Source organism: Pan troglodytes, chromosome 12 (assembly GCF_028858775.2).
Source record: "Pan troglodytes isolate AG18354 chromosome 12, NHGRI_mPanTro3-v2.0_pri, whole genome shotgun sequence".
NCBI classification, from domain to species: domain Eukaryota; kingdom Metazoa; phylum Chordata; class Mammalia; order Primates; family Hominidae; genus Pan; species Pan troglodytes.
This window is the reverse complement of record NC_072410.2, coordinates 110133219-110159788: the sequence shown is the minus strand read 5'-3', so window position 1 is coordinate 110159788 and position 26570 is coordinate 110133219. Positions and strand designations below refer to the sequence as shown.

Below are 26570 nucleotides of genomic sequence, written 5' to 3'. Positions count from 1 at the left end.
CCCAGCGTGCTGCGCCCGGGGCCCCGGGCCGCGGAAGGATATTTCACTTTGTTTACCTCCCCGGCCGGGCGAGGGAGCTCCGAGGCCGGTGCTGGCGCCCCCGACACGGAGCTGCAATGGCAGCGGCGCGGGGAGCCGCCCGAGGACTGGCAGCGGCGGGGCTGATTGATGGGCGCCCGGCGCAATGAGGGGGGCCCGGGCGGGGGCGGGGCGGGGCCGGCTCTGGGCTGAGCCAGTCGCGGGGGCGGCGGGGGGGGGGGCGGAGGCTCCGTGGAAATGTGTCGGTGACATTGAATGGGGAGACCGAGCGCGAGCGAGGCGCGCGCGCGCACACGCGCACTCACGGCCCCGCTCGCTCCGAGATCCCCGGCCACGTAAGTAACTATTAATACCGCCTCGCCGGGGGATGCGGGCGTGCTGAGCGCGGGGATTGGCCTCGGGCACCGTCGGCCGTCCCCTTTAATTTTTAAATACACGGTCCCCTCTTTTCTCTGGGGGGGGGCGGGCAAGCAAGAAATCAAAGAAGGAGGAGACAAGCCGTCAATTTTCTCCAAAACAAACCCCACCGGGCAATTTGGTCTCGGGGTAGGGGGAGACGGGGTGATTGCAAATTATTCCAGGACGAGATCCAGTTCTCCAGCGGGAAAGGGGCAAAGGAACGCCGCGCGTTGGAAGGGCCAGGGACGCAGCTCCCCTTGCAGCGCCCGCAGGACCCCCGCAAGCTCGTGCCGGCGAAATCGGAGACCGCCGATCTGTCCTCGTTCTCTCCTGCACGTCTGGCTGCATTCGGAGGAAGACCTGGGGCGCGAGCGAGCGGCGACAGCATGAGCCTGTGCTGACCTCCGCGCGGCGGGCCGAGCCCAGGGCTTTGTCGCGGTACCTGCGCCCAGCCCGCGCCGCAACTCTGTGCCCAGCTTTTGCAATCTTTTGTTGGCAGCGCTGACCGCACCAAGTTAAATGCTCCCTTGCAATTTTTCTTTTTTTTGTTTGTTTGTTTAATTTTTGGAGAGCTCGCGATCTTGGAAAAGCCTCAGACGCCATCTACAGTTAAAACGTAGGTAACTGCCCTCTCCCGCACCCCCCCCTTACACGCCCCCCACCCTTTCCACCAAAAAAAGGGGGTGCAGCGCGGATTCTGGCTGCCGTGCGTCGCCAGCCGGTAGACCCGTGCTTGTTTCCTTTCTCTTTTTGTTTGGCTTCTAACGCGTTGGGACTGAGTCGCCGCCGTGAGCGCCCCGAAGACTGCACAAACTACCGCGGGCTCCTCCGCCCCGTCTGCGATTCGGAAGCCGGCCTGGGGGTCGCGTCGGGAGCCCTGGCGCTGCAGCTCCGCACCTTAGCAGCCAGGGTACTCATCCAGATCCACGCCGGGGACACACACACAGAGTAACTAAAAGTGCGGCGATTCTGCACATCGCCGACTGCTTTGGGGTAACAAAAAGACCCGAGTTGCCTGCCGACCGAGGACCCCCGGGAGCCGGGCTCGGAGCAGACGAGGTATCCAGCGGCGCCCATTTGGGGGCTTCTAACTCTTTCTCCACGCAGCCCCTCTTCTGTCCCCTCCCCTCTCGCTCCCTTTTAAAATCAGTGGCACCGAGGCGCCTGCAGCCGCACTCGCCAGCGACTCATCTCTCCAGCGGGTTTTTTTTTTGTTTGTCGTGTGCGATCCTCACACTCATGAACATACACAGGTCTACCCCCATCACAATAGCGAGATATGGGAGATCGCGGAACAAAACCCAGGATTTCGAAGAGTTGTCGTCTATAAGGTCCGCGGAGCCCAGCCAGAGTTTCAGCCCGAACCTCGGCTCCCCGAGCCCGCCCGAGACTCCGAACTTGTCGCATTGCGTTTCTTGTATCGGGAAATACTTATTGTTGGAACCTCTGGAGGGAGACCACGTTTTTCGTGCCGTGCATCTGCACAGCGGAGAGGAGCTGGTGTGCAAGGTAAAGGGCCAGTGGGTTGCTTTTTGTCTTTGGAAGGGGCCCGAGGGAGCGGGAGGGCGCCAGGCCCTCGAGTCTGGGAGAGGGAGATTCGCGGGATAATTATCGTGGCCTTATTAAATGGGTTTATTTATTTATTTGCTCAGGTTCGGTAAGTTGCGAAGTTTTTAGACCGTTTCAGACAATGGGGCGGGCTGCAGTGGGGGCGTTTCGGGGAGAGCCCGGGGAGGGGAGGGCGGCGGGACTGCGCGGGGGCCACGGACACGCGTGCACCGAAGGCTCCAGGAGCTCTCTGCGCGAGGCCGGGTCCCGCTGCCCGGGGGGGATTTCTTCCTGTGTCTAGCCCCCTCCCCTTCCAACAAGGATTAGGGAATCCCCCGGTAATTTTAAGACTGATGACTTCGTTCTTTTCGCAGCCATTGTTCTTAGCAGCGGGCAGGTGTTAAACCTTTGTTCCGAAGGTACCCTTTAAAACAGACACACAAAGGTGCCCCCTTCGGCTGAGCCCAGGGGCCCAGCGCAGGGAAGGAGTTTACAAAGACCTTTCTTCTGCCTGGAGCCTTGAAAGGAGGGTTGGGGTGGAAATCAAAGCCTGAGCACTTTCTGGTGAATAGTGAATGCTTTGGGTCTTTCTCTCTGGTCTTGGTCTCTCTCCCCATCTCTAGACTTCCCTGTCTGCTCATCCCCTCTCTTCCGTGCCCCCCTGAACACACACCTTTGCCTGTAAGGTTAAGAGGCTCCCGTTTGGAGCCCTAGGGATCCGCAGTGGTAATACCACTGCGATGGACACTTCGGTTTCCTTTTTTGTCTTTAACCCTGAACAGTGACTGGTTTATGTATATGTGTGTCTGTGTATCTTTGTGTGCACCCACCGGGCCCCAGACAAGTGGATGAGGGGCGAAATAGTTGCAAAAAAGAAAATAACTATAATAGAGCATACTACTACCCAGAATTGGACCTAGATCAAGGAATCTTTGTCACTTAATTTTAGATTTGCTGACTGTTTTTTTTTTTTTTTTTTTTTTTTGAGGGGGTAAGGGGAGAGTGGGGGACCCATTCTGCCTTTGAAATGGTCACTGGGCACGGTTGTGCTGCAAATAACACATCGCGCTTTTGCCATTCACCACAGACTACTTTGTGGACTTGCCTTATTTCCTAGTGGACTGGAGTATTTCATTGCAAAATTTGGGTTTAGTGGAGATCTCCAGTCAGTTTTGCGATTGTTCAGTTCAGCCCTTAGGGGGAAATCGGAGACTCTTTAAATGTTGCCCTTTGCTTGTACTGAGCATTTGGTATTTTGCATCTTCTCTAAGTTATTGAGACCCAGAGCAACTGTGCCCGGTTAACCAAAATTCAGTAGCTGGATTGAATTCTCAGAAGTCTGCAAGGTTGCACAATAGGATAGTCATCCTTTGAAATGAATGAATTCCACAGAACTGCCACTCTTGTATGAAATATGCACAATCACCCAGCAGTGAATATTTTCATTCCTTTTGCTCAACTTCAGTACAGCATTTTAATATTTTTCAAAGGCTGGAGATGCTTTTAAGTATAGGGATTCTGCAGCCAAATTCTGCAGGGGCATCTGGCTGTTACTTCTTTGTTTAAAATCAGAGGTGACTCTGGCCTCTGCTCATTCTTTCTCCAGATTTTGCAAGACATATTTCACTTTGGGCTGACCTTACAGTGTCATTTGCAGACTTGTGCTCTGGCCTCAAATTGGACTTAATCTGCTGGTTTAGTTATTGCAAAGATTGAATCAGCCCCTCACCAATTACAGTGTGGCTGCAAGTGGATTTAAGTGCAGTATCATTGTTCTGCTTGACAGAGGTCATCCCTTTAAGACACAGCAGCTTCTGTTTTCCTGCCTTTTTACCATAGATGATGTGGGTGACTTCTTATGCAAGCATAGTTGTGTATCTCCTAAGAAGCTCCAAGAGAGTTTTATAAGGCTGCTTCTCTGAACTGCCCTGAGAGATATATATGCTGTGGTCTCTTAGCTTACTTTAAGGCTCAGTGAAATCTACACATTGAATCCAGTTCCTTTTGATGTCTTAGAATAGAAGGTTCATGTTTCCTAGCTGTGTGTTGACCAATGAAAAAATTCTTTGCAAAAACAGATCAAATGTAAAGATGCTATTTATTATAGGGGACTGCGTAGAGAATTCCATAGGACACTATTTGGAAGAATAGAGATTCCAGAGTCATTTAAACAAAATAATCAAGGCTGCTTATTGTCTCCATGTGCCTACTTTTGCTAGATGAATGAAGGCGCTTTAAGGAGTCTTTAACTGTATGTTTTCATGGAGATACTGGTAGCTACTGTGCAGATTGACATAATTACTATCTTGGCGGAATGGGTACTTTTTTTTTGCAAATGTTATTAATGATGGCCTAATCTTACTGCCTTATCTGAACTGTCACATTACATAACCAAGGCTCCAAATTAGACATGTAAAGAAGCTGGCACCAGGCTTGTGGCTTGATTTTGCACGTGAAGATGATGGTTTAAATACCAGTCCAAGCCCCTAAATGCCCCTGATAGCTACTAATAAAAGTTTGGCTCCTTCTCGTGTGGGAAAACATAAGTACTTATTTTATTTTTCATACTCTGTCCACCATCTTGGAATTTGGTCTCTTCTACAAAAGGTATGGCTATATTTGAAGCTGCCACAAATATGTTAGTTTTTAAAAAATTCTATCTCCAGTTTTTCAGCAGTGGAGCAGGATAATAGGCTAAAAGTGCTGAGCAAAAGTCACCTTTTATGTTTTTGTAAATGCACCTGGAAACAGGAAGTAGATTATAAATAATCATAACTCTGTGAGCACTGGCGACAGAAGCTGCAACCCGGTATTTCAGAACACAGCATCTTCATTATATAATGCAGTGTTTACGTTAGCCACTGCAAAGCTTATTACTCCTTGAAATTTTTGAGGCTTCCCTGGGTTTCTGTTGCCTGCAGTCAGGGTGTTAAAGTTGATTCAAGCATTTCAGATTCCTAATTGAACAGGCCTCTTAGGTCACTGCTCTTGGGTCATCATTTGACAGTATCAGTGTGTGATTTGTGGTCTCTGGAGATGTTGAAGTATTCTTTCTTAAATTCTAGGTTATAGTGGCAGCAGCTGTGCCGCTTTTCTGAGATGCCTCATTATGGTTCATTCACAACATTACTGTTAACTTTGCTTCCTTGGCCGGGTTAGCAGCAACTCTCTTGAGGTTTTACATCCCTGTTTGACTCACAGATTTTGTTTCAATTTTTTGAAGCTTAGAGCAACTTAACTCATGGATTCTTAAATAGCAGTCTGTGGCTTTGGATGGGCTTCAGAAAGCCCGTGAATCCCCTTAAAATGAATCCGGTATCGTGCATGCATTTGAGAACGGGCATTGTCAGCTAAGAGGGAACAGAGCTTTTATCAGATTTTATGTGACATCAGGACCCAAAAAAGGTTAACACTGTTCTAAATCAACATCTTCATTTTATGAAGAGGAGAGAGGTCCAGTAACCCTAAGCTCTTTATCCATCTCATCCAGATTATTGGTGGCAGGGCCAGGATTAGTGCCTCAAGGTTGCCGACTTCCAGTCCAGCATATTTCCTACCACACTGCAAAATGATGATCAAAGAAAGTATGTCTAACTAGTGAAAAAGCGATTTAGGCAGCTAAATCATTGTGAACTGATAGCATGCAGTGTATTGTTAGGGCGTTCCTGCCTTAGATGCTTTCCAGCGAAGCTCACCCACGCATGCCCCTGGCTCACGCACACACTGAATAGATTCATCTTACCCACATCCCAGGCAGATAGAAAAACCACATTCCAGACCCAGGGACTTGTATTCCTGATTTAGTGGAGGTCTTGAAATGAATGAAAGCGCTTTTTATATAACCTCAAAAATTCTCTGCAGTGTTAATTTCTGTTAGGTCTGTTTCAAAAGGTATTGATGGTGCCTTTTCTTTTTAAGCAACCCCACAATGAGTTGGCATTTTGCAGGCTAATTTTGATTCATAGAAAATCATTGCATAACTGGTTCATTGAGTTAGATATCTGTGGAGGGAAGAGAGGAAGAAGCAAGGCTGCTTCCCTATTCAGAAGGATTGTATCGTATTCCTACCTCTGCCACTGGGGGCTTGAGTTTTGGCTCATTTTTGAGCCTCAGTTTCCATATCTGTAAAATGAAAGTATTGAATTAGAGACCATTGGGCAAAAGCTAGCTATTTATTCTCTTAGTTGCTCATGTGTTGTATAATGCCTGTTTATGTGCATTTCTTTTTTTTTATTTTTGAAGGTAAATAAAGTGTTGTTGGTGTCATTTGAGGTGGATCACTTTCTCTCCAATTTTGCCTTAGTTCTATAAACACGCAATTGGGCTAGAGACAAAAATAATGAAAATTATTATTTCTATACTGCATTACATTTTGCAAAGCACTATCACCTTCATTTTCTCATATAATCCTCCTAACACTGTGAGTCAAGTATCAGTTTCCCATGTTGTACGTAAAGATTTGGAGGCTCCGAGAGGTTAAGTGACTTGTTTAGTGCCACACAGCTGGTAGGAGGCAGGGCCAATGTGGTCTGGGTCCAAGTTCAGCGTATTTTCTGTCATCTCAAAAGCCCATACCTGTGGGAGGTGCAGCATTATGTGTTTTGATTATACAAGAGGCACCTCTGACTTTGGTCTTACTGTTAATCCTGTCGTAGGTGTTTGATATCAGCTGCTACCAGGAATCCCTGGCACCGTGCTTTTGCCTGTCTGCTCATAGTAACATCAACCAAATCACTGAAATTATCCTGGGTGAGACCAAAGCCTATGTGTTCTTTGAGCGAAGCTATGGGGACATGCATTCCTTCGTCCGCACCTGCAAGAAGCTGAGAGAGGAGGAGGCAGCCAGACTGTTCTACCAGATTGCCTCGGCAGTGGCCCACTGCCATGACGGGGGGCTGGTGCTGCGGGACCTCAAGCTGCGGAAATTCATCTTTAAGGACGAAGAGAGGTAGGTCTCATCCTGTCCAGACCTGGGTTCTGTGATGGACTGCTCCTAACAACAGCTTCCTAGAAAAGTCTTGAATGGACGTTTTTTTACTGTCTGTGGTCCAGATGAGGGGAAGGAATCTTAGGAGGGCAAAAGGAAGTGAATATTGCAATTTTCAAGTGTTTGGGAAAACAAATAGCTACTATTCTAAAGGTGTCATCTGGTGCTCAAAGGACAGGTACCAGGATATTCTGTGACCCAATGAATACGTATGATTAGGTGTCTTGAATTCCGAAGGTGGCTGCAAACCTCTTTGACATTTTCAATGCCAGTAAAGGCAGGGCCTTGAAAATTCTACCCGCAGAACACTCAGCACCCAGAATCAGTCATTTATAATTCATTCATCCATGCACTCATTCAGTAGCTCTTACCTAAGCTTATATTAGGTATTAGTCACAATTCTCAGTACTATTAATATCTAGATGAATTAGATAGCCAACGGACCTATAAAGGAAATGCTACCAGCTCAGAATAGAGGTCCGTGCTGGGTGGGATGAGAACTGGGGTGGTGGGGACATGTCAGTTCTCCCTAGGACTTGGAGAGTCAAGGAAGGTTTTACAGGAGGGGTGATTTTGGAGCCAAGACTCGAAAGATGACTGTATTTCAGGAAATGGTGGGAAAGACCGCATTCCAGGTGAGGAAACTGCTGATGCAAATGCATGGCACTGCAGAGGTCTTGGTTATTGGAGGAGACAGCTGGACAGGATGCAGGCAACTGGCTTATGCCATTAACTCATTACCTTCTATTTAGCAGACCCTGCTGGGGCCCTGCTTTCTCTCCCAGCCGATTTTGATTGTAAGAACTCCTTCAAGCCCTTTTTTTTCTTTTTAAGAATATGAGTTTAGAGGGACAGAGGCAACAAATCTGTATTCATTGCTCACCGTAGTTCCTGAATGAGGCCCCACATAATGTGGAGACCAGCTCATATCTTGATCTTTGCTTGTGAATGCCTTTACCTTTATTAACAAACTGAGAAGGGGCAGCTGTTGGAAGATCTAGAGTGTGGAACCACATTTACCTTTTCTCTTCCGCTCAGATGCCTCTGCCCGTGGAGCCTGGAGATGTTTCCCCTGGTTTTGCCTTTGATACCCTCTGTGATCTCGGATTGGTCCTTCGTCTGTTTCCACCCTCCCTCTACCAGCCTCATATTTCTCCTTCTGTTACCTTCTGTATGCTGTATTGGCTCTAAGGTCTTTTCAATTAATAATAAATTGGTGTATGTGCTTCTTTGAATATTCTCATTTAGAAGATGAATATATGTTGACCCCCAACAATACTGACAAAGGTATTCTCTCTACCCTTGTATGTTCCACCTTTCTTGGAGATTTAATAACTGCACCTACAAAAATAAGAGGTCATATTTGTTTACCTCTTACCATAAGGTTAAAGTTTAATTCTCTCTCCCTATTGAAGTGAATGTCATCATGTCCATTGTATAGATGAGAGCTCCAAAGTGCAACGTGGTGAAGTCCCAAAGTTACGGACAGGAAAGAGCAGAAGTAAGGCCACATTCACTAGTAAGTCAGCTCTCAAGAAATTCATTTGTCTGCCAGAGGGCATGGGGACAGCAAATGCCCTCTCTCACAAGGATCTGTGTTTTTAAGTGTCGTCTTTGATTGTGTTTCCATAGGGAGGAACTCTCGGGCACCAACGAGTAGAAGGAATGGCCTGTTCAGGGATAGGACCCCCATAGTGAATACATGTTTGTGCAAATGAGTAGAGCAGGGTGGAGGTCCCCAAGTCATAGAACATGGGAACAAAAGTGGACCCGGAGGTTGCATAGTCTGTGTGGCACTCTCTTGGTTTGCTGCCAGGAGGCAGAACTCCAGAGGTGAGAGCACGCCCCAGTGCACACAGCTAGCTAGGAGCCAGTGAAGCACAGCCAGGCCTCACCTGGGCTGTGGAGCGCTTTTATTCCCACCCAGCCTTTGCTTCTCCTTTATGAGTGTGTCGTCGCACAGCCAAAATCCTTGATGTCCCAGGATCCAGGGAAGAAGCTTCCAACCTCAGGAGTGTGTGCCTCTGACATTCCGTCTGGAAGTTACGTTTGACTTTTGCAAAAGAGCATGACCCTGTCCAGAGATAACCAGAAAGGAGTATCCAGTGTGAATGTGAAACCGAAACAATTGCCTGGAGTAAACATGTCAAAGCAAAATCCTTTTTTCATTTTCAAGAGCATTTTCCAAGGTAAAAAGAGAATGTAAAGGACTGTAGGGAGCTGGCCTATATAGTCCCTACAGCATGGTGGCATGTGTGATAGCCCCTTTGGCCATGCAGCCGTGTTGCCCCATGGGCCAGCCTTGAGGCTGATGCCCTGTAGGACCTTGGAGAAAATGAGAACTCCTCCATCTGATCAGTGAGGTTACTTGGCCTCATGGCAGGGTCACCTTGCTTGCTGAATGTTACACAGCCAGTCTGAGGGTGCAGCCAGCCTAGAAATCCTGTCATTCCATCCAGAGCTCTTCTTCCAGCCCAAGTCACATGGAGGTCCCAGTGGGCTTGCCTTTCAGGAACATGACAAGTGTCTGTCTGGGCAGCTCTGAGAAGGTCACCTCTGTTTTCAAGGACATTTTGAATGTTCTCAGCAGTAGCTGATTGATTGATAAAGAGCTTTTTTGTTTTTCTAAAATCCAACTATCAACTTTTTGTGAAAGGGGAATCATGCCTAGTCACCTTTTTCTTCTTGTTGTTTTGTATTTTAACCTCTCGATTCCAGAATGTGAAACTTCTGCTTTTTGTTCCACAATGTATTTCTCCTTCTCTGCCTCCTGGCAGCATTGAGTTTCATGGCAGATTCTCTTTTATTTGGCCTGCATGGTGGCCTACATGGAGCACATTGCCAGCACTTCCTGAGGGAAGAGTGTGAGGCCAAGTGTCAGGGGCCCAGGACCTCATTGGCTCCATGCTTGCTGCTGGGAACTCTCATCTTCCACCCTAATTGCATCACTTTTAGTGGAGCTAAAGCTTCCTTCTCCCTCAACAACATCGAAAGTGTAAGGAAGCAATGGGTTAAATTTTAAAGGCTTTTGGAAAGCTAAACCACAGAGTTAATGTCTGTTTTCTCACCTTTTGGGCATTGGTCCCATGGTGAAAAAGCAAAGAAGCAAATTTGGGAAGTGCTGCTTTATTCATCTTCTGACCATCACACACCTCTTTTGCGCATCAGTCTTCTTCTCAGTGATGTGCTTCTTGAACTCTGGTGATCTGGAAAGCGATCGAAAGTGCAGGCTTTACGTGTGAAATTGGCTGAGGCCCACCTGGTGCAGAAGAAGACCTGCCTATGGGCTGACTCCTTATGACTAAAGTTTCGATTGTGTGCCATCTGGGACTCTGTGTCCATGGCCATCCATGGAAATGTTGTTAGTGGAACTGTCAGCGCCTTCAGTCCAGTCCCCCACTGGTGGCTTTGCAGGCAGACACAGATGACACCCAGCGTTATGTTTGGACCTGATGCCAGCATGCCTTGTGCTGCTGGGTAGAAATGGCAGTAGCTCAGAGTCTTCTGTTTCCATTTTACTTTGATTTGAGTTTTAGGTTTAACTTCTGGCTCTTCTTAGCTACCTGATCTTGGATAAGTCATTGAATGTTTCTAAGCTGCGGTTCCTCAAAGCAGAAATAATAATGGCATTCCTGTCGGGCAGTTGTGAGGGTTAAATGAGATGATTCTGTGACTCACCGGGCAGGGCAGGCACTCATGAAGGGACAGCTGTTCCTAGAGTCATTGACTAAATAGTACCATTATGGGAGAGCAGTTCCCAGGACTCAGTGGGTTCTTGAAGAATTAAGTCGCTCGCCTGGGCAGCCTATTCAGTGAAGAGTGGCACCCTTGTGACATAGGGGTTCAGATTTAGGCCACATTCTCCTCTCTGGTTTAATTATAATCATTAAGTTAGTGCCAAAGGTCAAGTGCACCTGGTCTGGAACCTGAGGCTCAGAAAGGCCAGATAGACCATATTTGCACTGGAGTAGGCGGCCACAGGCACATGTAGGGAGTGGAGGATCATACCCCACCGCGCCTGAATCAGCTTCTGTGTTGCAGGCCTTGGACTGCTGCTTCTCCTTCGTTCCCAGGGATGTTTGTGCAGGGCAGAGCCTGGTTCTTTTTGTTTATACTGCTGAAAAGGAAAACCTCAGGGCCCAGAGGCACTGAGCAGCATTTTGAGGAAGTTAATCTCCAATCCCAGTTGAACTCACCTGGCCACACCCTGTGCATCCACAGTTCGTGTAGTAAAATCTCAGACGGTCTGTGTGTAGTAGCGGCCACCCTGCTGGTTACGGCTCAGAATCTGATAGAAGGCAGCACCCACATCCCCAAAGCGCGTGCCCTGTGCACTCCGCCTCCCCCTCTCTGCTGTGGCATTGGGGTGACCTGCTTGATCAGTCTATTCTTAGAAGCCCCATGTTTCAAGCCCCTCCAATTCCATTTTAATTCATGGGAAGGCCTGAGCTTGGGAGAAGTCCTGTTACTTCTATGTAGAGTCACAGCTGCTGTCTGGATTCCAATCCCTGTTCTGGCACTTCTTAGGAAAGGACCTTGAAAAATTACCTAAGCTTTGTGCCCAGACTGCCTCATCTGCAAAGTGGAAATAACAACAAGGCTTCCATCATGGAATTAAATGTATTAATACAAGGGAGCCCAATGCCTAGCACACAGTCGGCCATCAGCAGACTGGAGCTCCTACCTAGCACACAGTCAGCCATCAGCAGACGAGAGCTCCTGCTGATGGAAGCCTCCTCTGCACTCAGTGTTGCTCTGTGGTCACAGGGCCAGTTCCCTGGCTCACTCAAGATGCGAAGAGCCCTTTGAGCAGGTGCACCCTTATGCTGCTCAAGGAAGGTGGGTGGGGCCTTGCTCCCACAGCACTTCCTGTTTGCTTTTGCCCATTGGATTTCTCTCTGGGTTCAAGGCTTCCTGCCATCCCTCTGCCACTCTCTGCCTCAGTCTCAGTTCAGTGTTGACATTTCCTTGCACAGAAGGACCCCATGTGAACTGAGAAACATGCCTCTTTACATGTTTCTTCTTTGGGTAGAAGATCTTTATCTCTTGATGTGACAGGTTTCATTTCCTCCGCTTTGTGGAAGCCGGTCAGTACCCACTTCAGCAGGGTGGAAGCTGCGACTGTTTGCAGGAACTCAGTGGCCCGGGGGCTTTCAGTATAATAAACGCCACCTGCCCAGATTCACAGACCTGTGCCTCCCTGTGGGGTGGAGGCCTTTCTCCTTCCCCCACCAACAGAGGTCAAGGCACTCTTTCTCAGCTCTTAGTATCTTTATTGGCTCTTCCTTCAGATCTTCAAGTTGCACCCGCCTCCATTGAGGTCTCAGTATCTAACAGAGTACAGAGGGCAGGCATGGAAACCCTGGAGACCAGACTCAGCTTTTCTTTCATTAAAAGCTGTGTACATTTTTTCAAGTTGTAGGCGCTTTGTATTTTGGGAAAATACCTTTCGTTTTTGCTTTGAAGGAAATGGAGCTCCTGGAATTCCCTTATTTATGAGAAACCCCTTTATGTACTTGAGGTACTGCCAACCTTTGGGGAAGGCTGGCGAGCCTCCTGTTCCCCAGGGTGGATCAGTGATCTCTCTCCCATAGCACTCCCTTTCCTCATCAGAGCTCATCTCCTACTGTATTCTGATGGTCCGTGTGTGCATCTGTAGACTGTCCTTGTCCCCTGCTGGGGGCTTCCTGGGGACATAGGCTGTCTCATGTTCACTGCTCCTGGAACAGGTTGGGCCTTGCTATTTGTTGACGGAATGTCTCCCTTTTTTGAGTGGGAGCGGCTCAGATTGGATTCTAATGACAGAAAGAGAGAGGCAGGGGTAAGTAGAGTATTGGCGTCTAGGTCATTGCCTGGAATCAATGGGAGCCCAGAAAACTTATACATCCCCTATGGAGACACCTTTTCAAAGAGAGCTATTTCCAAAGTTTCCCATCAAGTGAGAAATTTACCCATCATTTCCCTTTTAATTTAATGATTTATGCAGAAGTGACATTTATTTAAGACATTGTTTTCAGTGTCTATGGCAGGCTGTAATTTTATTCATGAAGGGCTTTTCTAATCACGGTTAGAAAGGGGAGAGCTTCCTCCAGGTTCCATGCTTATAAGTAGACTAAATAGTAGGTATTCTTCAGCAGGATTTCTTGCTGGGCTGCTTGTACTTAGTAACTAGTTGACGGGCTAGTGTGGGTCCTCAAGCAAACCAAGCAGAGGCACAGTGGTCAGATTTTTTTATTACTCCATTTAGCCCTATGGTCTTAGCCTGCCTTCTCTGAAATCATGAGAAGAGACAATATATTAATATGTTAAGTGTCCAGCACAGTGCCTGGTGCACTGCAGCTACTTGAATACATAGCCGTCATTATTGCTATTGGGCATCCTCTGATGTCATTGAGCCTCATAACCCAACAGCCCGGAGATTCAATTATTTATTTAACAAATATCTATTGAGCACCTATTATGTGCCAGGCACTATTCTTGGTGCTGGGGACACTACAGAGCCCAGTGAGAGAGAAACCCTGTTCTCATGAGACCTACATTTCAATGAAATAATATCTAGGGCCCACCATGTGTTTTACTCATAACATGTGATTCACCAATTTAATTCTAATTAGCTACTGTATTTAAATTAATCAATTTAAACCCAGTGAGTAAGATACTCTTATTTTCACCGTTTTACAGATAAGAAAATTGATCCTCAGAGTCTAATGGCCAACCAGTGGCAGACCTGGGGTTGGTACCCAGGCCCCTGGCTCCAGAGCCCAAGCTTTCAAATACTAGGTTGTCTCCAGGAAATAGACAACAGGTAAAATACCATCTCTTATGCCCAACCCTGAGAAAGAATTTTCTCACGCAGTTAGGCAACAGGTGTGCACCAGGAGGACCTGACTAGCCAGGGTCAAAACTCGGCTCACGACTCAGTTTTCCTGAGCAGTCATGGATTGGGCCACCAATGAGCCAACCCTGCGGGCAGTCCTATGTCCTGTTGTTCCATTCTGTGGGGTTTTTTTTGTTTTGTTTTGTTTTTGTTTTTCCCCAGGGAACTATACAATGGGCTTCATTTCTTTTTCTATCCCCCATGCCTAGCACTGGACTTAGCAGTACTTAGGAATGTGTGACCATTGATGCCGTGGATATACAAATAGCCCCTTATGTCCCAGTGGCATTAATATCATAAGAAAAATCAACTAGCCATATTGACAGTAGAATGCAGTGGATGGAAACTCATTTTCAATGTTTTTTTCTACTCAATACTCTTGGGAGTTTCCCTAAATCATGAAACCGAGTCCAGGCTATTTGAAATTTCTTTGGACTCTAGACATTGCCCTGCTTAAGAAGAGTCTTGCCTAGATGCCCTGAACTCCAGATAGAATGTTGGAGTTGGGGAATCTTAGATATGGGGGTCATTCTATCTCGCAAACATTTATTAAGCACCTACTCTGTCCTACGGTGCTAGGTGTTGATGGTACAGGAATCAGTACAAGAGAGTCCTTGCCTAATGGATGTAATGATTATTCAATAGTTATTTAGCTGTAAGCATTATTTAACAGTTCCAACAGTGGAGTACGGTGTGGAGAATGGTCACCTCCGGGAGGTGATGACCTCCTGCATGAGGTTGGCTTGAGTGCTGTAGTAGGGATGGGGAGGTCCCAGAAGGCATGAGTCAAGCCGGAGGCACAAAGAGCCGTGTGTAGGGAGGGCTGTGCTGCTGGAGGGTCCCCTGTGCCAGGACAGAGATGAGGCTGAGTCCAGGGCCTGAAAGACACACCCCTCACCTCCAACTTGACCTGAAGCCCAGAATGAACCATTGAAAGGTTTTTCTGGATGGCAGGGACGGGTTTGTGATTCCGGAAGTATATGTGAAGGATGAACTGGGTAATAGCAGCCGGGCATGGGTTCTAGGAAGAAGTGGCTCAAACTGAGACTGTGGCAGTGGGATTGAAGAGTTGGGGGCAACAAGTGGGGGTTTAAACCCGACACTTTTATCTTTACAAACAATGAGGAGGAGAGTGGGCTTACGCAAGGTCTCAGATGTGTTCGTGGCACAGCCAAGTGCAGGACCCAGGTTTTTCGACTTGATCTCATTCATTACGTGCCTACGCGCCCATCTCCACAAGCCTGTGTGGGGCTCCCTGTCAAGTGCAGCGCCCCCGTCTGGCCCTGCGAGTGGGTGCAGAGATGCACTCACAGGCCTCCCTGAACTCTGTGAACTCCCACCCCACACCTGGAACAAGACTGGGAAAATTCTGGATCCTGAAGCACTCCTAAGCCACCGGGCAGGGCAGCAACACCACCGCTGGGTGCCCCTGGCCAGCACTGAGCCTGCGGAAGCTTTGCGGAGAGGCCAATCCACTGATATGGGGGAGGAGGGATTCTTCAGGAGCCATGGCTGAATGTCTCAATGCAGGGAGTGAATGGAGCATTGATGAGGAATTCCTGTCAGCATGGCTTCCTCTTTCTTGGGTTTCCCTTTCTGTTCCTATGGCGACAGGATGGACTTCCTCTGTGAAGCCCTGGCGGCCTGCAGGCTGTGCTTGTGTGGTGTCTGCATGGGGGCGTGGGAAGGTGTTCGGGTACAATGAGACTCCCCTGTTCATCCAGGCACCATGGATGGGAGTCGGGCAGGAATGTGCACCTGCATGCGGACAGGGCAGGGGTTCTGTCGTGGCCGGGTAGATGGCACTGCAGAAAACCCCTGAGTATTTGAGTCAGATTGGGTTTCCCATCCCAACTGTGCTATTTCCAAGCAAGTTCCTTCATCTGTCTCTAAGCTGCTGTAGTCTCCTGCATCAAATCGATGTGGGCACACCCACCTTCCAGATTGTGTGGTGTTGTAAGGTCACAAGAGGCATATTCTCTCCCTATAGACATCTCTCCCTCCACCACGATGCCCTGAGATGCTTCCCCTGTGGCTCACCTGTTGCTCTCCCTGCTAATTTGTGGGCCATTTGAGGTAGGAGTTGGGGTGGTTCACTGACTCTACAAGACTTGGTGCAGAGGTGGCTCTCAGAGGTGACTGTTGGAAAAGTCTGTGCATACATGAACCAGAATTAAGTGAACGACAATTTATTTGGCATCGTTTAGTGGCCTGTGACATTCTAATGCAGCTGCCAGGCCGGCATGATGGTGCCAATGGTGCCAGGTGGTCCTTCCCAGGCCCTTGGGAGCAGCCGCCCCGGGCGGGACCCTGGCTTTCACAGCTGGACTGGCTGCCCAGAGGACTTTTTCAGTAACAGTCAGGGCAAGGTCAGATCTGGCAGCAGCTGACCTTTTCACTTGACCCTTAAGCCTATCTGGACCGCCTGACCGGACGGCCTTCAGTGACTTCTCTGGATTTCACTGACCTTAGGCCACCGGACTTCCCATCCCTACCAGGCCCACTTTGTCTGGCTGAACTCCCAGCTCAGCCCCACCCTGGCCCACCCTGTCCTGATCTCTTCCTGCCAAGGGCCCACGGTGCTGTTTAAAGATTGGAAAATACGGCATGATTTGCTTGTGGATACTATTTTTGATCTTGTGGATTGAGCACTAAACTTGGAGTTAAAAACCGGGGTTTGAATCCCAGCTCTGCCACTGGCTTGCGAGGTGGCCTTGGACAAGTCACATCTACTTTCTGTTACCTCAGTTTCTTCATCCGGTAAATGGGCAGGTCTAGTCACCTGTACCTACCTCATGAGCTATAGCAGTTAGCTGTGAATGGGATGGTTTTATACCAGATCTAGTGCTGAGTAAACTGCACCAGATTTGTCTCCATCATCTCAGGGTCTCCCTTTAAAAGTTTTTCTTTCTTTGGCCCTAAGTAAATCAGTGATTTTAGTACCAGAATGTATTTTGGAAAGGACAATGGCGTTAGAGTCCAGACGTAGATTCAGAGCTCAGCTTGTTCAGTTTCTCTGTGTATGGCCTAGGGCATTTAATTCCCTGTGCCTCAGCTTCCTTATATATTAGGAAGCATGCATATATCATACTTGTCTTTTACTTTGTTTTGAGAAATAAGGATGCAAGCTGTAGTAATCTCAGCATCTTATAGATGCTTCACACATAGTTTCTATTATTGTTACTATAATTATTATTAGGATATCATATGGTGTGTTGTAATCACTAGAGCTTAAGAATTAAAGGAAACTTTAAAATCTGGAATTCTGAAGCTAGACGAGCCCTTTTCAGGCCCTGTAGCTATTTGTTCTTATTTTACAGAAGGGAAACTGAGGCCAAAAGAACCAGGGGCCACACTGGTAGTTCAACTTAGTGGCCCAAGGGAGCTCTGGAGCCTGTGCTGAGAGTGGATGGGGGTGGGGGGAGAATCGGGGCTTTCAGTGCCGACCTGTGCTGTTCCACAGATGCTGGGAGAGGAACCACACCCTGCTGCTTTTGGCTTCCTCACCTGGCACCGGGATCCGGTGACACAAGGCCTGGCACTGGGCTGGGCCGTCATTGAGTACACAGGCTGCCCACGTGTAAGCCTTGTTCATTCAGCAGGTTGAGAGCAAAGCAGGCTGTTCTCTTCCTATGCCAGGCACAGTTTGCAAAAGGCCTGCAGGGATCCAGCTTCTCTGGCCAAACTAATCCTGCCCCAGGCTGGTGGCTGGCAGGGAGATGTCTCTTCCCCTGAGAAGTTACTGGAGATAACCATTGTCATTTACAGCGTTTTAGTCACAAAAATTGCCACTACCCTCCACCCCTTGTCTCTTTGGGGAATGTTTATTCTTCTTGGACTGTCTCTGGTACCACCACTTCCCGGAAGCATATCCTGATTACTGTAGTCAGAACTGAGTAAAGTGAGGGGACTGGGCTGGGCACAGAGCTGGGGAAAAGCATTCCAGCCCGCGGGAGGAACAAGTGCAAAAGACCCAGGAAGGAACGAGAATTCACATCTACGGCCGTATGCTGGGGACTTGCATTTCGTGCTTCCTCACCTGTCTTCTCCACTAGGCTTTTGGGTTGAGGGTAGGTGCAAAGGTTCATTCTTAATAGTAAGATCGATCATTATTGTTGCCCCCAGTTTTTTGCAGATCTACCATGCTAGGCTCCTCGGTAGATACCGTACTTGCATTATTACAGTTAATTCTCACAAAAACGGAGAAGGTGGGTGTTACTTGTCATGTCTGTCTCCCCAGTGCCTAGTTGGGGAACTCAAGCAGAGTAAATGCTCGGTAAATGTCTTTTACATGCCTGCATGACTAGTGGGACATTTGAATTACTAGGTCCACAGATGCTTCTGTTGGTTTTTATGGAAATCAGCTCCTTTGCCTGGAAAATTCATAATGCCCAGACTGTGAGGGGACATGAGCCATTGTAAGACTGTTCATTCATTTCTGCTCCCATTTCTGACATGTGCTAGAGCCCCACCAGGGACTCCCCATACACATTCTTGAGACCGTGACTGGCAGCCCTCTTTCCCAGAGGAGGGAGCCAAGGCCCAAAGACCTTCAGCAGCCTCCCTGCAGTTACACAGCAAGTCCACAGTGACCAGAGCTGACACTCACCCCCGCCTGTCGGACCTCCCTCCATTCCTCTCGCGTGGTATGCATCCTGAAAGGTCCTTGTTGAAAGACGTAATCCAGACCAGTTGCCTTGACCCTTGCCTAGAAGTTTTGTAAACAAGTTCACAGTGTTCTGAGAAGGAAGCAAGGTCAAAAGAATGACCTACCAAGGCCAGCAAGCCTGCATTTCCTCCCCATCCTTTCTCCCGGCTTCTCTTTTCTTTTGCCCCTCTCCTGCCTGGGATGCAGATTCTCCCCTAGAGAAAGAGCAGGCTCCTGCCCCAAGGATTGGCTGTCCCCTGACACTGGGGAAGCACATGTACAGCGCACCTTGATGGAGCCTAGTGAACTGAGCAACCCCAGTGTGGTTTCCTCCGCCAGCTGCTTGAGTAGGTGGGGTCAGGCCTAAGAAAGGTGAGCGCCCAGCCACTGCCTTGCCTTGCCAGCCGTAGGAGCCTACTCAGACTCTCTGAGCATTAGGCTCATTGTCCATGAGAAAAGGAATCATAGTACCTGCCTTGGAAATGGATCTCCTAAACTTTAAAGAGACTATACGTGTAAGTGCCTCGCATGCATTAGGTACATAGATGCCATCTGCCATTTGGTACTTTGTAATTTTCAAGGCCTGATCTTGAACCCAGGTCTCTGTGGCCTCAGGACACTGCTTTGCCCTCTGACCTGGGCTGGTTTTTGTAGCTGTCCTTCTGCAGCATGTGCCGAACCAAATGTGACAAGCAGACCTGGGCCCTCCCCACTAAAATTTCAGCCTCTGAAGGAAAGGAGCACGAAGTGTTGGATAGATGAGCTTAGGGGCAGCTGGTATTTGGCAGCATGTGGGATGGTCTTTTCATTTTATTCTCAAATTCATGAAGTATCGGGCCTAGATTCTGGGTGCTCATCTTGAGGTAGGAAAGGTGAAAGGTGAACTCCAGCTTGGGGGAAGGCCAGGGTTAGTAGACAGAGTGGAGGCCTTAACCATTTTCTGAGGCTTCCCGAAAGAGGGGTTAGGATGCTTTGAATGTGGGGACACCTGGGGGCAGGAGGAGTTGAAGGAGAAAGTCAGAATCTAAAATTGTGACCTGGAAGGGGATAGGAATGGAGAAGGGCCTCAGATTTGGTCAGAGATGCGACAAAAGTGAGCTGACACAGTCGGGGAAGCACAATCCGGGTGGGGAGACACTGTGGGAAAGGCCTCAGAAGGACTGGGGTCAAGCAGGGCAAGTGAGGAACAGCAGACAGGCTGGGAAGGAGTGAGAGGGAGATGGTCGAGGGTCCCTTGCACGAAAAGCTTGAGGTGGTGAGCTCTGCACCCTGACAAGACTGAGCGAGGAGAAATTCAAGTCCCTGTAGTCATATCTCCCTCCCATCTTTACTGACAGATGCCTGATATCCCCACCCCCTTATCACTATGGGAGATTCCTTGATGCTGTCATTTACAAAGCCCATCCTCTGTAGAGCTCTCATTGACTGCCACTAAACCCTGGCCAGGTAGACAGAGCACCGGCCCTTGTTCCTTTCCCGGTGAGCGCACTGAAGCTCCCCCTGGGGTCGACAGCAGGACTGTCCCTGTCATTGATGGATTGTGTATCTGCCCTGTGCCAGGTACTCATCTAGGTACTCAAGGTACAGCAGCAAACTTAAGTGTTGTTCTCTGCGTACAAAATGACATCAACCACATGCCCATGGGCTCTTGGAGGTGGGAAGTGAGGTGATCATCCCGAAATGATCACCATAATGATACATAGTAAATCATGAAATGTAAATATACAATATCTCCCATGCTGAAAAGAGGAGGAGGGCGTGCTCCGTAATGTAGGATGGACAGGATCAAGTTTAATAACCTTCATTCGAGCAGAAACAAGACAAAAGTGAGCTGTCACACAGTTGGGGAAGCACAATTAGGGCAAGGGGACACTGTGGCAAAGCCCTCAGAAGGACTGGGGCCAAGCAGGGCATGTGAGGAACAGCAAACAGGCTGGGATGGAGAGAGAGGGAGTGTGGCCCAAGAGATGGTCGAGAGTCCCTGGGGGTCACCCTGCAGCCGTGACCAAGCCCTAGGCCTCCACCTGGATGAGCTGCATCACCACTGCAGGTTTGGGGCAGAGGAACCTGGGCAAAACCTGGGCCCTTTGATACCAAGATCCATGCTTGTTCCACTGGACCGCCCCTTGTCCCACAGATGGGAGAGCTTGTTTTTCTTCTTACTGTTATTTCCACAGTTGTAATTCTTTCCATAGCTATTCTGCTAAAACAGTGAAATTGGAGGTGATGAGTCTGGCTTGCGCTGGGTGAGAATGGGATAGAGGAAGCAGTGGAGAGAACTCACGGTGCCTGTGGTTCGAGATCCCCGCCTTCCTCCTCCTTTCCTCTGCCCCTTGGGTTTCACCTTTTCACCTCCGTCCCATCTCGACAGCTAGTAAGTCTCGTGGGCCAGCTCCAGCTGCCACCTTAGATTAGGAAACGCAAAAGGACAAAAGACATTTGTTTTTAATCAGCTCCATTCCAGATTAGCACATGTAGATCCTTCCTGTTTTTGTAGAACATTAGCTATAGGCGCCGAAGACTATGTATTCTATAGATTATAATAGAATGTGAGTGAGCACATAAAAAAGGGAGAGATGAGTATTACAGAATCCCAGAATGATAAAACTGGCAGAGACTTTAAGACTGCCTTGTCCAGATGTTTGCATGACAGTGTAAATGTACTTAATGCCAATGAAGTACACTTGAAAATGGTTTAAGATGGTACATGTTATTTAGTGTCTATTTTACCACATAATTTTTTTTTTAAAGACTTCCTTGTCTAGTGCTCCTCTTTAGGTCTGAAAAACAGAGAAGTTGAGTGACTCAGCCATAGCCACACAGCAGGTGAGAGATAGAGCCTAGCCTGGAAACTGCCTTCCTAGCTCTTAGCCCAGTGCCTTTTCCCATGACCACAACTATTGTTTGTTCGTTGGTGGAAATTAATACGGAAAGTAGTCACTCCTTGAGCTTTGAACTCCTGTAATCCAAATATGAGGCCTTAGAGTCAACCCGGGATTTCACTAAACCTTTTGCTGTAGAGAACTCCCAGCAGCAATCTTTTGGTTAATTTGAACCTTGCCCCCCTTCTATGGCTCTTAGTGGCTGTGGTGATCACGCTGAAAGGCTAAGACCTTCAGGCAGACGGAGGAAGAGAAACAGCAGGAGATGGACTTGAGTCACAAGCTCTGACTTATGACCCAATGTGGTTTTTCCAAGCTCTTTCTTATTCAATGCTTACTTGAGCTTTTTTTGCACTTCGGGGCAAACAGGGCAGATGCTTGCACGTGCGCTTGCATGTGTGCTTTTGAGATGAAGGAAATACGTGATGTGAGTGAGACAGCCCTTGTGGATGCTGTCTTAATCCTAACTCCAACTCCTCCCCATCCCTCCTCACCTTCTCTGCAAGCCTCCAGGGGTGTGATGATGGGATAGATTAACTGGGTTTTTGAGACCCAAGGACTACCTACAACTTTCTGAGGCAGTGCCCTAGCCAGGAGAGTCAGAGGAAGATTTCAATTTTGAGCACGGGAAGGTAGCAATTCCTAACTTTCCACTCAAAGAACAGTAGGGCAGGAAAACAGGAATTCTTAGGAGGCCCCTGAGCTAAGGAGAGGAGGCTGGTCTAGGAGCTTGGGGCGCTGGGTGGAGGAAGCTCTCAGTGACTTTCACCATAGCCTTGAACAAGTCACCGCGCATCCTGGCCCTCACAGTAGATTAGGTATAGTTAATGATAAGAATTCAACTCACTTCCAAAAGTATTTCCTGAGCACTTAATTTATGTCATACACAACGATGACATCAGATCTTACTATGTAAGGATGCGGCAGGCAGTTTAATGCAGGATTTCTTACCTCTTTTCTTAAGCATACCCTGGAGAGTCCTACTTTCCTGTCAGCAACCAGGATGGACCTTAAATGGCAGGGGAAGACTGGGGGTAGGATGCCTAGTTTGAGAAGGATCTTGGGCTCATGGTTCTGTTCACACACACCCTACGCACGCAGACACGTGGGAAATTGGAATCACAGATGTGCACAGGCAGAAGATGTGGGTGACCTTCATCAGATGTTAGAACCTGGTCAAGGACAAGGCCTTGGGAGTATGAGGGGCAGGACAGAAGACAAAGGCAGCAGGAAATCTGGGGAAAGAAGATGGTTTTGTTTTTCTTTTTTGAGACAGAGTCTTACTCTGTCACCCAGGCTGGAATGTAGTAGTGCGATCTCAGCTCACTGTAACCTCCGCCTCCCGGGTTCAAACGATTCTCCTGCCTCAGCCTCCTGAGTATCTGAGATTACAGGTGTGTACCACCACGCCCTGCTAATTATTACATTTTTAGTAGAGATGAGGTTTCACCATGTTGGCCAGGCTGGTCTTGAACTCCCGGCCTCAGGTGATCCACCCGCCTTGGCCTCCCAGAGTGTTGGGATTACAGGTTTGAGACACTGGGCCTGACCAGGGAAAGAAGATGGTCTTGATATGAGGGTGTCAGCCTCAGAAGGACCAGGTGATAGGAGTCCACTCCTGCTTGAACATTCCCTGCTTCCTACCTGGTCCTAAAGAGAGGCACCTGGTATAGCAGAAAGAGCAGCAGCATCAACTTAGGAAGATGTGGGATCAAGTCTTCTCCATTTCCCAGCTAACAGGTTTGGGGAAGTTACCCGAACTCTCTGAGTCTCGATATTCTCATCTGTAAAATGGGATATTAATATCCTACATGTCTAATACAAAGGGCTGTAGTGAGGCCAAAATGCAAGTAAGGTGAAAGGTCTTTGTGGACTGTGGTCTGTCATGTTAGTTACAAGTCTGCCAAAAGTTGTAGACAAAGCTGTGGGCTTCCTGGTTGGTTAGATCTCGGTTTGAATTCTGTGGTGCCCTATCATTATGCAAATGTGACTTTGAGAAAGCTAGTTAATCTCTTGTTCCCTCATCACAGGGGTGATGATAATGTGATTCATGGTTCGCTAAGGTGCTCAAGGTTTGAGCTCCCCAGTGGATTATCAGCTGCATGAAAAGACCTTGTCAGTCTTGTTCACCCATGTGGGTGTCCTCAGCCCTGGAATAGTAGCTGGCAGCTAGAAGGTGCTCAGTGAGTAATGTTTGGCTGGTCAGATGAATGCGTGAATGAATGAATGTGAATGAGGAGTCTTCAGAAACACTATAGTCGGTTATGTTATGATGCTGGTGGTAACGTGTCTCTGAGCACCCTCAGGAGCTTATGTTTTCCTCCTTTCTTGCAGGACTCGGGTCAAGCTGGAAAGCCTGGAAGACGCCTACATTCTGCGGGGAGATGATGATTCCCTCTCCGACAAGCATGGCTGCCCGGCTTACGTAAGCCCAGAGATCTTGAACACCAGTGGCAGCTACTCGGGCAAAGCAGCCGACGTGTGGAGCCTGGGGGTGATGCTGTACACCATGTTGGTGGGGCGGTACCCTTTCCATGACATTGAACCCAGCTCCCTCTTCAGCAAGATCCGGCGTGGCCAGTTCAACATTCCAGAGACTCTGTCGCCCAAGGCCAAGTGCCTCATCCGAAGCATTCTGCGTCGGGAGCCCTCAGAGCGGCTGACCTCGCAGGAAATTCTGGACCATCCTTGGTTTTCTACAGATTTTAGCGTCTCGAATTCAGGATATGGTGCTAAGGAAGTGTCTGACCAGCTGGTGCCGGACGTCAACATGGAAGAGAACTTGGACCCTTTCTTTAACTGAGCTCATGCCCCACGGAGACTTAGCAGGTTCCAGGAGTGAGCGAGGGCAGCGGAAAGGAGTTCTTCCAGGGGACACGAATTGCCTGGCTGAGTAGCAAGAAAGACACTCACACTCTTAAGTTTCTTGGTTCAGAGCAGGAAAACCTTCAAGGAGCTGACTGACCACGTAGCATGGGGGCAAGAGGCGTGGGATGGGGATTGGGGTGAGATGGATGGGAGCCCGCTGGAGCTTGTCTTCCCTAACATAGCCTGGGAGACCACCCCTTGCCACTTGGGCCACTTCCACCTACCCCACTTTTCATTTTGTTCCAAAATAGTTGCAGATCCTGACAGAATCAAAACTCTCTGCCTCAAACACACATCCTGGCATCGCACTGTTAGCATTTAACTTCTTGTTAGGATTCAGGGAAGGAACAGTTGGCCAAGATTTTTTTTTCTTTTAAACAAGCCAACCACCTAGCTGGTAATTAATGAGGTTCACTTAAAAAAAAAATTCGGTGCACACAGACTGACATGAAACCTGGGTGCTACAGTAAAAGAAAACAAAAGTCCAGTTTGTGTCTCTTAATCGCTCACTTCAACTCATTTCTTCTAAATAAACTATTTAATATCCTGGTCAGGAAATGACATGTTAATGCTTTGCTCCCTGAAGGGGGAAAAAATCTGTCCTTTAACAAGCTATTCTGTTTTGTGTCAATTGGTTCGTGGCAGGAAGCTATTAGAAGTCAAACGTCCAGATGCATTACTGCTATCTTAGTTTAAAGGGGGAAAGAAAAGGGAAGAAGAAAGGAAAAGAGAAATCCAACTCCTTTTTCATGTTTTGCTTTTGAACAATGAGGGTTTGTGTGACAGGCATTCCTCTTTGCTGAGATGATAGCAATGGCCTGAGATTTTAGCAAGCTCCTGGAGTCTGATGCTTTTGCAGTACTCTGATCGCAACTAAACATTTGTCTTTGTTTTATTAGAAACTAGTGAAACAAAGCAGGTTGTCCCACATGTATAAAATACAGGGCAGCTATTTAGTTTTCTTTACGGAGAATGATCCTTTTGGCTTGTAAGGCCCTCTGGTTTGGACAAAAACCCTCAGTAGAGACAAGCGGGAAGGATAATTAGCTGAAAGCTATGATGATATAAATAAAAACAGCTCTCTATCCCAATACGCACCTTTGTATTTTCAAGAACTCTTCTATTTATTAAGGAAAATGTCACATTGTGATGTATTAAGCCAGTACTTCAATTACGGGTTGACTTGGGATGACATATTACATGCTGTAGTTAACATTTATAATTCTTTTTCCTTGTTTGAGTATTTCTGTCTCTGAAATAACCTTTTACTTGGCTTTTCTAGATAGCTTTATTTGATTTCGAGTGGCAAAATGTTTTTTATTACGGCTTTTCTATTGCTGTATGATACAGAACTCTTTTGGCATAAATATTTGTGTTCCCAGTACCTCACTTGTTCGGATTTGACTGCCTGTATATGTTTTGTGAAATGGTCCTGTTTTTGGGTAGGTGACACGTGGACTCTAGTATGTAAATGTTACTTGAATCTGTGCTTCATAATAGTGTGTGGCATGTATGTGCAGACTCTTGGATGCTTTATGCCTGCGCAGCAGGAGCCCTGTCCTCACATTCCCAGGAGGGCGGCTTCACCCTTCGTAACCAGGAGACAAGGCGGCCATGGATTTGCCCTTGATTCTATTTTGCTAATGGAAGATAGAAAGGAGAGAAGGTTTTTTTTTTTTTTTTTTTTTTAACATTCTGAAGATGGTGCTGTGTCAAGAAGGACCTTTTTTTTCCCCCTCTCCCCTATTTTTTAAGTACCTTGGAGGAGGAGAGGTTGGTGACATGCATGGTGGGGATCTATGGCCTCTGGTGCTTTGTCCTGTATTTGGTTTAACGTTTTTGTCCTAATCTCTTCAATCAATAAAATTGTGCGTATTTAACTAAAATGCTGGAGTCTGGAAAATGATGATTTTTTTGCCACCTGTGCTTTGTGGTCACCACACACCAGGCAGAAGCTCACATTTTACAGGCATTTGCTCTTTCAGGGTGAGCCACTGCTACTACTTTTAAGACATGGAATCCCCCTTTCATCATATTGGGGCATATGCTGTCCAATCTGGATGCAATAACTCACACCGAATTAATCATCACAACAACTGTAGGTGACCTAACTTACGTTCCTAATACAGATTAGGAAATAAACCCAGAAATGTGCATGCCTTGTCCAGGGTTAAACTTGTAAGTGCTAGGCCCAAGACTGGACCCCATGTCTGGTTAGCCACAAAGCTTGTTTACTCTTTCTACAATGTTAAGAGTCCAGATGTTCTCAGGGAGTGTGTAGTAATAGCTCTGGAGTAACCAGGATTACGTAGGGCACAAGTA

At 47.8% G+C, this 26570-nt stretch overlaps 1 protein-coding gene across 3 annotated transcripts; it reads left to right on the top strand.

Annotated features, from left to right (window-relative positions):
- Positions 1-284: 284 nt before the first annotated feature.
- On the top strand, positions 285-26134 carry TRIB2 (tribbles pseudokinase 2). Of its 3 annotated transcripts, none has more exons than XM_063789287.1 (5): positions 285-374; positions 621-1054; positions 1692-1947; positions 6642-6934; positions 23715-26134. In XM_063789287.1, the coding sequence occupies exons 4-5, from the start codon at positions 6780-6782 to the stop codon at positions 24181-24183; spliced, it is 624 nt and encodes a 207-aa protein (XP_063645357.1). In that variant the 5' UTR covers positions 285-374; positions 621-1054; positions 1692-1947; positions 6642-6779; the 3' UTR covers positions 24184-26134. The 3 variants fall into 3 exon arrangements, with proteins under 3 accessions (XP_063645357.1, XP_063645356.1, XP_515306.1); XM_063789286.1 differs by having other exon boundaries at positions 621-1497; XM_515306.9 differs by lacking the exons at positions 285-374; positions 621-1054 and having other exon boundaries at positions 1099-1947.
- The last annotated feature ends 436 nt before the right edge of the window (positions 26135-26570 follow it).

Bases quoted from the DNA above. Each gene is read 5' to 3' on its own strand.
- TRIB2 (XM_515306.9), top strand. From the start codon at position 1,678: ATGAACATACACAGGTCTACCCCCATCACAATAGCGAGATATGGGAGA. The intron at 1,948-6,641 runs GTAAAGGGCCAG...ATCCTGTCGTAG, and splicing joins GAGAGGAGCTGGTGTGCAAG to GTGTTTGATATCAGCTGCTA. The intron at 6,935-23,714 runs GTAGGTCTCATC...CCTTTCTTGCAG, and splicing joins ATCTTTAAGGACGAAGAGAG to GACTCGGGTCAAGCTGGAAA.